The sequence below is a fragment of the Lepidochelys kempii genome, chromosome 2 (assembly GCF_965140285.1).
Source record: "Lepidochelys kempii isolate rLepKem1 chromosome 2, rLepKem1.hap1, whole genome shotgun sequence".
NCBI classification, from domain to species: Eukaryota; Metazoa; Chordata; order Testudines; family Cheloniidae; genus Lepidochelys; species Lepidochelys kempii.
Genome location: NC_136381.1, coordinates 60,230,413 through 60,243,328, shown reverse-complemented (window position 1 = coordinate 60,243,328; position 12,916 = coordinate 60,230,413). Strand labels below are relative to the sequence as shown.

The 12,916-nt window shown below is 41.4% G+C and overlaps 1 protein-coding gene across 8 annotated transcripts in view; it reads left to right on the top strand.

The window, feature by feature from the left end:
- The window catches only part of C2H8orf34 (chromosome 2 C8orf34 homolog), a 366,689-nt gene that overhangs the window by 221,383 nt on the left and 132,390 nt on the right, over window positions 1-12,916 (top strand). For 5 of the 8 annotated variants that reach the window (XR_012157171.2, XM_073330917.2, XM_073330918.2 and 2 more), the window contains exons 12-13: window positions 1,588-2,075; window positions 9,556-9,649. Coding sequence is in view for 7 of the 8 variants with exons in the window: in XM_073330917.2 (XP_073187018.1) it covers window positions 1,588-2,075; window positions 9,556-9,649 (582 nt within the window). In the remaining variant the exon portion in view is untranslated. Of the gene's footprint in view, window positions 1-1,587; window positions 2,076-8,267; window positions 8,869-9,555; window positions 9,650-12,916 lie in introns of those variants that run through there. The other 3 variants (XM_073330919.2, XM_073330925.2, XM_073330926.2) reach the window with 2 other exon arrangements.

Sequence of the window (12,916 nt, the reverse complement as noted above, 5' to 3'; positions counted from 1 at the left end):
AGTCCATGGGGCTATGCCAGTTCCCACCTGCTGAGAATGTTGCTTATACTGTTTAAAGCAAAATGGCACTGCTGTTGGTTCCAAAGGAAACCGATTGTGTGTATCAAAACCAAGTTAAATAGAGTCATCTGCCAGTGAAGGTGTGAAATTGACAACAGTGGTGAAACATAAACTAGATGATTCAACGAATGTCTTGTCAAATTCCTTGACATTTTTACTTGTGAGGGCTTTCATTTTGCTAGCGTAGTAATTTACCAAACTACCATTGCTTTAACTTTTTTGGACACACTGTAATGATATCATTTACCTGTAAATTAGAAACATAAATATCTTTTGAATGAATTCAGAAACAAAGATTCTTCACTAACACTGAATTGTCCTGGCCTAGATGGGGGCTTTATTTTTTATACCTTAGAAAGGGAAACTCCCACTGAACTGACTGAGTGTTTGGCTTGTGTAAAGCTGAAATGGACCCTTTGTGGACCAAATTCTAATGCATGGCTTCTGCTGAAGTTAGTGAAACCTGTGCATTTTCAAACTGTGTGTCTGTGGAATTAGATGCTAAAATAGATTGGAGCCACAAAATTCAGATCCAGAATGTGTCAAAATTCCAAACACACCAGAGTTCAAGTGTGTTTGGTCAGTTATAAGGATAGGATCCAAGAGTAAAATTCAGATTGTGAATCAGGTTTAGATTCTACCCTCACAAGAGCTGAGGTTTGCTCAGAGCCAGAGTTTTGCACGTCTTTATTTGTTACTACAGAGTAACCTCACCAAAGTTAAAGGAATATAACTTGGGGAAAATAATGGAGGTTATTATTGGTTTTAATGCTTTTCATATCAAGAAAAGATAATTACAAAGTGATGTCATTTCTGAGGTATGAACTTTGGAGGAGAAATGGCTTGCAAAAACATATATATTTTGGATTGTTAGTTCTGTCTGTCTTCCATTTGCAGGGATGGCTGTGAGGTGATGCGTAGGTTCTCTCTCCATAACCTCAAGCTGCGTTCACCATTCATTCATACTTTCAATCAATTTTAAAATCATGAAGAAGATATATAACTGTATTACTGTATATAAGTTAGGCTTCTCTACATGGACAGACAGTGTGCAGCAAGCCAGGGTATATATCTGCAGCACTTTAGCCTGCTGTGCCTAACTGTCCATATAGACCCTATACTAAAAATGGTTTCAGAGTAGCAGCCGTGTTAGTCTGTATTCGCAAAACGAAAAGGAGTACTAGTGGCACTTTAGAGACTAACCAATTTATTTGAGCATAAGCTTTCGTGAGCTACAGCTAAGCTTATGCTCAAATAAATTGGTTAGTCTCCAAGGTGCCACTAGTACTCCCTTTCTTTATACTAAAAATGCTCTTTGAACTACTGTTTCAAACAGCAGAACATCAAAGAGCCCTATGGAACTTTTAATGCGCCATCACAGGGTCCACATGACAGTTTAGTGTGCAACAGGCTAGAGCACTGTACGTTCAGACCCTGGCTTGACACGCACGAAATCTCCATGTGGACAAGTCCCCAGTGTATCCTTTTTTTACTTTAATGTTACTGTTGTCTTTTTTCTGTGTGCAGACATTGAAAAGGACCTAGCACTCTGGGAAGAAGCAAGTACTAGTCCACATAGTAATTTACTTACATCACATCATCCAGGAAATCTTCAAGCCACACTAGGCCAAAATTCAAGGCCTCAAGTGCCAAGTCAAACGGGGAAAAATATTCATCTGCAGCTGGAAGGAAACAAATCACCACCGGTCCCTACTACCAGCAGAGTGCAGGTCTCCAGTATCTCAAACAGTAGGCCTCAGACTCCCAATATGCAGAACAACAGGCCTCCAACGCCGTTGACTCCAGGAAGCAGACCTGCAACCCCAAGTTTGTTGCCACGACCTCTTACCTCTAGCAACCAGGGAAATAAGGAAGGAATCCTTAGTATGCAAAGAAGCAGGTCTTTAACATCTAAGAGTCAAATTGGGAGGACCCTCGGCACTCCTTCAGGACTAGCTGTACAAATGAGCGGAGATGTTATAGGAACTGTTCCTCAAAGAATCAGTTTGTCAGAAGTAAGATTTTTAATATATTTATTTTTTACTAATTTTAAGACCATAAAAACTATAAAATTAGGATGTGAGGGTCTTTTATTTGTATTTTAGTTCCTCATAGTTAGGCTTGGAGAAATATATTTATTTACTTTGAAACTTGATTTGATTTTTATTGGTAAAAGTTGGTAAACTACAGCAGAATCGATGCCCACTGAGAGCAATACGATTTTTATGTGACTGCTTATGTACGGAATTTTAATCAAGATTTGTTTAGAAATGTAAGGGTTAATTATTTTTTCACAGAGCTGATTAATCTTACTTATGTCCAACAGAAAAGCCACTCAAATATTTGACAGATAATAGAGATTACTTAAGTTTTGAATTGATAGATCTGCTTTATAATATCACAGAATTACTTTGAAATGAGAAAAAAAAAAGCTAACATAATAGAGCCAGTAGCTAATAAGTTTAATACTGCCTTGCAACCTGGACTGATCCATAGCATTAAAAAAAAGCTCGTTTCTTACATAGTAGTGGATTTTACGTTATTAGTCTGCGGTGAAAAGAAAGACAAGTTACTTTGGAAATGTAATTACCGAATTTAGAACACTTTTTAAATAAGATGGTTAGTACAGAGTCTGTAATGCTATTTTTCCAGAGTTATATTAGCATTTCCTTTAGATGAGCTATTTCTGTGAGTATATTACTGGCCTTAAAATAGGTTTGGAAATGACGTAGAGCATAAAAGATGTCAAATCAGGTGAATTATTTTAGAGCAAAAATTGAATAAAAATTGCTGCTGTTTAGAGAGTTCTGGAAAGAAGAAAAAATAGAGGTTGGTGCCTGATACTTTTATGATCCAATAAGCCCTATCAGGCCTCAACTATGCTATGCAGATGGGTAAACTGAGGCAAAAGTGACTCCACAGCTGTAGAAAGTAGGGAGCCAGGCACTCCCATTAGATCTGGCTGGAAAACTGACATTCCTCCCAACTAAAAATTTTGCATTTTTTAAATGGACTGAAATGAAATGCCACAAACATGAGATTTTTTTTGCAGGAAGGGTTTTTGAGGGAAAAAAAATCACTTGTGAAATTAACAAGAGTCTTTCAGCCCAGCTGCCAGAGACAGGCTGCTCAGCCTCCTTCCAGGAGCCAGAATGCCTGGCCACTCAGCCTCCCCACTCCTGCAGCTGTGTGCATGCCCAGACATTGACATGTAGATGTCTTGGGGGGTCTTTAATGCCATAAACTTAAAGACCTAGGGAGTTTAGGCACTGACAGGATTAGACAGTAGCTGAGTAGGGCTTTTGTGAATACCAGTGGTGCCTAAATGTTGGACTTAGGATCCTAAAGTGACAAGTGATTAAGTCCCTGTGAATCCCACCCGAAGTGCTTCCTCACTTGGTTATGGCATGTGCCTAGAAGGAACAAACATAACTTTTCCCTCTTATCCTCTTCTTTTACATAGCGCCTATACTGAAATGGCAGTGGAAACAACCACTATCGGTTATAAAGGCTGCAAAACAGTTTCCAATGTAAAATTCAATTTTCATATGTCAAAACTTAATCTGACCTCTCGTGCAAATTTAAAAGGAAGAGCTCGGCCATGGTTTTCATGTTTTCCTGGGCCTTTCTACCGTGGCAGCCAGGGAGACTGCTGTCCATTGGCAGCATATTTGACCATGCTCCTCCTGCCTGGGAAACATACAACCTTAAACTGGTCCAGTCGTGCTTGATTTTAACCAGCAGCTTCTCCATACCTTGGAAACTCCATCCAAATGAGCAAGGCTCATGTCAGGAGCCACCTGACCATTAACCTTATCCACTTCAAAACCTCGCTGTGTTCCTGTCTGAGAGGTGGTCTAGTGAATAACGCTGCGTCCCACAATTCCTACCTGCTTAGAGTCAAAATTATAAGGTGAACTAGGAAGTGGAAGAAACTTAAATATTAGGAATCCCCATTCGTATTAAGTAATTCCTGATGTATGGCATAAAAAACCCCAATCTCCAACAGTCAATGACTGCCTTCTCCATCCTGGTGATCTGCACTGGCTATAGTACAGGCACTTCCTATGCAAAAAGAATTAGCAATGAAAAGATTTGGGATAACCCTAAATGTGCAAAGGATCTCCAGGAGATAACCAAAGTCTGGACTTAAGCGAAGCTCTGCCCATGCAATATCCAACACCCCAACTTTTTAAGGGTGGCAGGGTAGGTGCAACACTCCACAAAATTACAACACTGAGCATATGAGCTCCACCAAGTGTCATCTTAGGGTGACCTTCTCACCTGCTTTCTTCTGATCTGTTCTGAAAAATGAAGGGAGAACTCAAACACCTGCAGGCCTCTGACACCTGCAGTCTTGTTATGGTTGTAGTTGTGATAGTCCTTGATTTTGATCTTCCCTTGCTGTGGCACCTGCCCAAATTTTGGTATCTGCCTCCTCATCCCCAAGCAGTACTGGAAGTCCCTCATAAACCTGCCTGCCTTCTCCTCATTGGCTTCTGTTCCCAGGTGGCCTTCCTTTGCTTATTGGGGGCAATGGAACATTGGTTGCCAGTGGCCTGGCCCCAAGCCCCACTTGTCACTCGCTAACCATGTCCCTGAATAACTTTCCAGTACTTGGTGGAGTCACCCTTTGGACATCCACTGGGGATGGCTGTGGTTAGAGGGAAAAGCTGTGATAGCAACTGCACAGTCATTGCCCCTTGCCCCCTAATTGAGAAAAATCAGCCCACGACTCTCTTACCTACCCAGACAATATGGGGACAGAGCCTGGCCACCAGAGCAATGCGACCTCCGCCATCTTTGTGATCAGGACACTGCCCTGTTAGCCGTGGGTACTCCTTTTTAGCTGCTGGCATGCCGTGGCTCCTGGATGCTTAGAAAAGGAGAGGTGGGCTTTCTGAACATACCCAATAAGCATTTCTGCCCCATGACACTTGGTGCAGCTGGGAGAGAAATGCAACATAGCCCAGTGCTCTCCCAGGCAGCTGTCTACAATGAGAAGTTTGCTGAATCCTCTTGGCCAATTAAGAGGCCACTCTGTATCCTAGGGGCAACCACATTGTTGTGGATTTGCTGGGAAGGGTCAGGAACCCCTAACAAAAATTCCGTGCCAAATATGGCCTAGCTCTTCCTTTTAAATTTGCATGAGAGGTTAGGTTAAGTTATGACATATGAAAATGGAATTTCACATTGGAAACTGTTTTGCAGCCTTTATAACCGATAGTGGTTGTTTCCACTCCCATTTCAGTATAGGTGCTATGTAAAAGAAGAGGATAAGAGGGAAAAGTTATGTTTGTTCCTTCTAGGCACATGCCATGAAAGAAGAACTTCCATTAGATGAGAGTGCACCGTGGCTATACTGCATTTACTGTACAGGATGCTAGCCTGAAAGCTTGAGAAAAAAGAAAATAGGCAATCTGTTCTTCTCACCTACCTGGGTGTAAATCAGGAGTAAATCTACATAAATAATTGTTGAAAGATGATGAACTAATTCAGTAAACGCTATTTTTAAAATATCTGTTAGTGCTCTAAGTACATTTCCTGTACAGCTTTTAATGTGCATCAAAGTTACATAAGGAAGGACTGAAATCTGAAAAGAAACTACTAGTAATAAATAAAATGCAGAGAAATTATTCTTTGGCTTGTGACAGAGCCCATATTCTAACCAGAACAATTCTTGAAAAATTTGGCAAAGATATAATATGTCAGCTGTTAAGTTTTTTAAAAATGCCCAAGACTTTAGCACTTTGATCCCCCTCAAAAAGAATTATAAGTTGCTTTATGATCAGAGTACTTCAGCATATGAATGCCTGTCTCTTGGAATAGATAGCACTATGCAGCACCAGCAGGTGTGTTATATTGCCAGCTCTGTTCAAGGGCAAATTGAATTACAACACAGAAATGTTACCTGGAGAAATAGCTTTTATTATCTCTCTAAAATTAATAAATCAAGGTTTTAAACCCTTTTGTACATACCTTTTTAGGCATTTAGTGTTTCCTTAAGTATTTTATGTAGTTTGACAAAGAAACGCTGAATTCTGTTTCTCTGTTCAGGACAGAATCCATTAGTGTCTGACACAGTTCATTTGTAGTTCTCACGAACTGGTGTTGAAGGAAAAGAGCCCCATTGACTTTCTTATTTTCAGTTTCATTTCTTGAACAAATGGAATTTTACAATCACTTTGCATGTCTGAATAACTCAAAGTTGTTTTCGGTATATGTACATTTTTTTTGTAACGTGTCTGTTAACAAGAGAAAAGTTTAACTCGTTTGAGTTTACCATCGAGTGAGGCATTAACCCTTAACAGACAAATTCTGCTCTCGGCTAGCCTAATGTAAATCCAGAGCAAGTCCCTTGACATCAGTGGACTTACTGTGGATTTACACTGATGTAAACTGAGAGCCAGATCCTTATTCCTTCTCAGATCCCTTTACCTGGGTAAGAGGGCTGGAATGGCATAAAGGGGATCTAATATGCTGGTTCTGGACATGGGTGGATTCTCCCCAACACAGGCGCTGGTATGGTGGGGATGGAGGGTCTCCGAACCACAGTATACAGATTTGTGGAGATTCTGAGCTGCAGCCCATAGTACAGCCCTGAGAGGCTGCTGTATCTTAGACAGGCCTTGAGGATTGTCTAAGTTAACTTGGGGGCCACTCCATTCCCTGAAGCAGACCAGGACTGAAAGGGCACAAAAGTAGCTAAAAGTCTCCCCATCCCATTTGGGCTGCTGATTCTCTGCTGAACCTCAGAGAGGCACAATGCAGAATTTGGCTCGATGGCAAAGAGTTGTATTTATAAACTCATAGATGTTAAAAATTGGAATAAAGCAGCGAGATCTCCTACTCATCTCCCTGATAATGAAGGATTGTTCCCTATGTCACATTTTTGGAGTGAGTTGAACAAACTAATTTCTTTATAATTTTTCTTGGTAGATTACTACAGCTGGTTCAAAAATCACATTTATTCACTTTTTTAGTTACCCGTGTTCTTTACTGTTTGCTGTTGTCTGATCAGTTACGGACAGATTCTGGAGCACTGTGTGTGTGTGCAATCCCACTCCTCCACTAGTGATAGCACTGGGACTAGTAATGGAATTACTTAAGAGAATGTTGGCTATAGCTGTATCTCTATTTGGACAGCATATAGTCTTCCTTCTCCCCTTCCCATCAAAAGGGTCTCCCAGGCTTTTGCTGCTTTCCTTCAGTAGTTGGAGGCGGGGAAAAGAGGAAGAGGTTTCCAAAGCAGTGTTCTGGGGAAAGGGGAAGCAGGGCCCTCATGGCATCTCCTGCCCTTTCGCCCCCTTTCCCAAACACACACCATTGATTTCCTTCTGGAGCTCCTGTTACTTTGTCCTGGCAGAAGAAGCAGGCACACAGAGTAGACTGGAACACATGAGTTATGAGGAGAGGCTGAGGGAGCTGGGATTGTTTAGCCTGCAGAAGAGAAGAATGAGGGGGGATTTGATAGCTGCTTTCAACTACCTGAAAGGGGGTTCCAGAGAGGATGGCTCTAGACTGTTCTCAATGGTAGCAGATGACAGAACGAGGAGTAATGGTCTCAAGTTGCAGTGGGGGAGGTTTAGATTGGATATTAGGAAAAACTTTTTCACTAAGAGGGTGGTGAAACACTGGAATGCGTTACCTGGGGAGGTGGTAGAATCTCCTTCCTTAGAGGTTTTTAAGGTCAGGCTTGACAAAGCCCTGGCTGGGATGATTTAACTGGGAATTGGTCCTGCTTTGAGCAGGGGGTTGGACTAGATGACCTTCTGGGGTCCCTTCCAACCCTGATATTCTATGATTCTATGAATCCCTCTAAGCAGCTTTATTATACTTGAGTGGCTCTTCATACGTGGCAATAATACGTGGAAAAAATTTAAGAACCAAATTCATCCATGGAAGCTCTATGCATGCCTCAATGTTCAGTGCACTCTCTTCCACTTTTCTTCAGTACCGGCCATGTGCAGTGTCCTGTTTCTTTATTAAAGGAATCAGTTAATAATGGACAATGAATGGACAATTCTACTCCAAAATCATAGGAATTCCATATATACCTTACATCATATCTCAGGCTAGTGAAGAAGTGTAGGACAGCTTTCCATATTCATGTATTTTATGCCATGGGGATCTCTTTGTGAGGTACTCTGATTCTGTTCTGTAGCGTTGCTTTGAACAACTCTCCCTGTTCTGTCCTTATGCTTTAGGAAGATCGTGGAGTGACCAGATGATCAGGACTAAAAAAATGGACTAATCAGTGTGATAGCAGCATAAACAAAGCTCCTATGATGCAGGAATTCTGCTCCATAAACCAGAAAACTTTGCCCAGCTCTGCACTACAGTCATTGCAACTATTCTGACACTAAGAAAACAAACACTCATAATGCTAAAGTTTTTGGACCTCAGCTCTGTGCATAGCAACTTTCACTGTTGAACTTTAATTTTTGTTAATAGATGACTGGTTGAGTAAATAATTTACTCCAGAAAGGTTAGATCTTGTCCAGTCAGTCTTGTCTTTAGTTTATTGTAGCTGTATAAAACAAGCTTTGATTATGGTTTAAGATGGATTATATGATTTTTAAAGCATTCCCTATTCATATGTAATGTAACAAACTCTGAGTATTTAGAGCAAGATTCTGAGGGTCTGGTTCATGATCTTTATAACCTTTATTTTCAGTCAGACTGACCACTATGCCCTGAAATGTTAAGACCATCTATATACATTTGGTTGCTAAACTGTCCTTCCCCGCCTCTCTCTTTGAAACCCAAGAATATTGTAAAGAAAGTTGCCATTGTATTATTTTATATTAAGACCTGACTGTAAAAAGTTAAATAAACACATTCCCAGCCATCTCTTAATAGTATTTACATATTGATGCCAATCATTTGTTCAAAGCCCCACTTCCATTATCCTGATAGCTTTGTGATGTGTTGGAGGTAAAAATATGTTTAAAAATTCTTCATGGTCCTGCTCCTGCTCCCATTGAAGTAATTGGCTTCAGTAGGCTTTGGATAAGGCTTTTGAGTTTTGATCTTGCACTGTAGAAGTCAATGGGAGTTTTGCCTTTGACTTCCATGGGAGCAGGATCAAGCCCCATTGGAACAAAACCTGTTCGCCTCTTATTGCATGGTATCTCAGGACCTACTCCTGGTAGTACTGGAATATATGGAGTATTGGTGTTCAGAACATGTTTCCATTGGGTTTTGTATGACTATTTCCAATATACATGTACAGGAATCCATAACAATATTAATTCAAAAAATAATCCTTTCTCAGATTAACAGGAGAAATAAAATGAGCCCAAAATCTTCAGAAAGCCTTTCCTTGCCTTATCTGAAAGGCATTTAAATTGTGGGTTATTTTGATGAGGGAGTGCTGGATTTTATTGAGGCTTTCATCTGGCCAATTAACTGAGATTGAAGTACTTGCTTCTATCAGTATTCAAAGCCAATCCTTCTATGTAATTTATCTAAAATATATCCTGTTTATGACAGGATGAATTCTTACATCAATTTCAGCTTGCCCACCAACCATGGATATTGCCAAGCGACACAGAGAGTGAAGGTGTGGAAGCAGATCAAGATAAATGTGAGTATGTTTGTTGGGAGCTGATGGTGCCTGAGAGAATATATGTAAAAATACTGTCTCGTCCCCCTCTCACTTTCATAGGGCCAAATCCTGCACCCGTTATTCACAGAAGTAATCTTTACTCCAGTGGGGCCATTCACAAAATGATTACTCACCTGAGTGAGGGTTGAAGGATTGCACATGTAGGAATGTTTGTGTAAAGAAGTCCTACAGTCAAGATCCTGCAAGTTCTTGAGTAGCCCTTATAGTAGTATATTTTGCCAGAAGATGGGAATGGGCAACAGGGGATGGATCACTTGATGATTACCTGTTCTGTTCATTCCCTCTGAAGCACCTGGCATTGGCCACTGTTGGAAGACAGGATACTGGGCTAGATGGACCTTTCGTCTGACCCAGAATGGCCATTCTTATGTTCTTATAGGAGCATAGTCTCTCTGAAGGCTGTTGATCCAATCATGTGAGTAACGGTCAACAGGATTATGACCTAAATGAGAGAACAAGTAAAGACAAATATACACACTATGAATCTTCATCCATTGAAATTTTAACCAGATCATATCTGGTTATACAATACCTATAAATAATCTTGTTGGAAATGTTAAATGTTCTGCAAATTGAATTTATTTTAAGCACAGCAGCTTGCGATCTGTCAGGCTGAAAATGTATGCTATTTCCTAATCTATTTTTGGCTTTATGGTTATAAAAAAAACCAGGGTGTTTAATCAGGTGCTTAGAGCACTTTGTACATGGAACTAGAACTGTTTGAACAAACATCATTGCAGTAAGAAATGCCAGGTTCCTACAGGAATAGTCACTGGAGAGTGATGTATAATTAATGAAGATAGTGTCTGATAAACAGAATACATTTTTCAAAATGATGTCACTTGAAAAATTGAAGAATTACATCTGTTCACACTGACTCTGCAAGTTCACAGTTAGCCTGTGGTTTGACTTTCATGTTACAATTTACACATTGAGATTCCCAAAGTAAAAAAATATGTACCTGTGACGTAGTTGGGACTCACCCAGTGGCGCCTTCTGCTGGTTGTCCTTGGGAATTAGCTCATCAATGTCTGGAGCACCCTCTGCCATCTGGTGATCCACCTTACCACCAGCCCCAGTCCCTCCCAGAACCTGGTGCCTCCTCCCACTGGGGTGCTGCCCCCTGGCAGTAAACCCCAACAATCCCTGAGGGTCTCCCCTCCCCAGGGAACCCCCACTCACTACCCCCACCTCATCTCAGTCTTGGCTACTGCCAGTCATCACTTAGCCCCGCTCCCCGGGGCAGACTGCAATGTGTCAGCCACTCATCACAGGCGAGGGGGTTTGGACCTGCTGCCTCTGTCTACCTGTGGGCTGCCCCCTTGCAATCCCAGTATCTAATGGCCCTAATCTAGGCCTCACAGCCTGGGGGTTTGCAGGCCAGAGTTCCCCTGCTCCCAAGGCCTTTCCCCCTCAGCCCTGCTCCAATCTAGGTATTTCCTCAGCTCCCTGCAGCCAGGCCCTTCCCTCTCTGAACATAGAGAGAGACTCTCTGGCTAAGCTTCAGCCTAGCAGCCCCTTTATAGGCCCAGCTGCAGCCTGACTGGGGCATGGCCCCTCTGTGGCCATTTCCCCAATCACCCTAGCCTTTCTTGCCCTCAGCCCTGGCTCTCTCCCAGGGCTGGCTTTTAAGCCCCACAGGACAGGAGAAGGTAACCACCCCACTACAGTACCGCTTCCCTCTCATTGTTACACTTCTGGCTGTTTTACCTCTATGTTAGTGCATAACCTATAGGCCCAATTGGTCAACCTTTTGTGAATGTGAAATTCTCACTTATTTAGTAGGTGTTCTGTGTCTGAAAAGCACGCCAGCGTAAAGGCCCAGATACTCACAACTAAGGGTATGTCTACACATCAGCTAGGAGGATGCTTCCCAGAGCAAGTAGATAGAAATGCATGAACTGTGCTCAAATTAGCACTCTAAAAGTAGCAGTGTGGCCACAGCAGCATGTGTGGAGGTTTGGGCTAGTGTCCTGAGTACAGTCCTACCCAATTCCCTGAACATGTACTCAGGCAGCTAGCCTGAGCCCCCTCCTGTGCCACTGAAACCTGCTACTTTTAGCATGCTAGCTTGAGCAGACCTAGGATGTCTGTTTACCTGTTCTGGGAAGCACCTTATCAGTGCTGTGTAGGTACACCCAGCGGGTTCTGAGGGGACCCTGTGCTTGCCCTCTGTGCAAGAGTTAACTTCACTTTGGGTTCACAAATAATGCCGGATCAGTTGGTAATTAAATTCAGCCCACTGTATATCTATTGCAAAATCTTTGACACCTCTTTGGCACTTATCAACACAATTAGTTTTAGCTAGAACTTGTGACACAGAGAGCGGAGAACAAAAAATATATAATTGTAAATAATAGTTTCCTTTATGAAAGGGATTTAGGCTGTAACATGCTCTCATCTTGATTTTATGCCTACATATTATCTTGCATAATTACCTATTGCACTGTTTAAGTTAGGTCATTCTTTGTACTAACTAGGTAGAGAAGGGAGAACAAAAAATGTTTGATCTAAGCAATGTTGCACTGTATGTGACATCTGAGAATGGCAGGTTGGTTAAAAATCAGTTTTTTAAAAAATAATTATGTGGTAATAGCAGCCATCTGGAGGTGGAATGTTAGTGTTGTAGCCAAGCTCACGGTTCAGAACTTTAACTGCTAGAAAATAGGACCTGCCAGCACCCAGCTGCTGAAATGGCTGTAAAGTGAAGAGCCAATGAGAGGCCTGGCATACCTACTGATACCAGTTTTCAATGCTCACTGCAGGTAATGCAGCTGGCAAAGTATGGACAGATTCAATTTCATTTTTCATCCTAGAGTTAAGTTAATAAATAACACTTACGTCTGTGTGGACACTGTATATGTGATTTAGTGTTGAGGGGCCTGAAAGCTCATAATTTATGGGTCTGAACAGAAAAGCTGCTGAATTAATCTTTACAATAGTAACACCTGTTCTTTGACTCAGCTTTTAATAAATTATATAAGGATAATATTTTCCACATTCTTTGGCTTCTTTGAGATAAAAGCTGTAAAGCCAGGTGTAAAACTAGTCTTGGGTAGTGGGAAAATCCCTCTAACAATGCGAAAAGTTAGGAGACAAATGATCTCAGTCACCTTGTGTTCTTTTATTTTATATTCTAATGAGCATTGCACTGGGTAACATTTACAGAGTCGCCTACATTGCTTATAAGTCTAAAAGAAGACTTTCACAGGCACAATTAGCAAT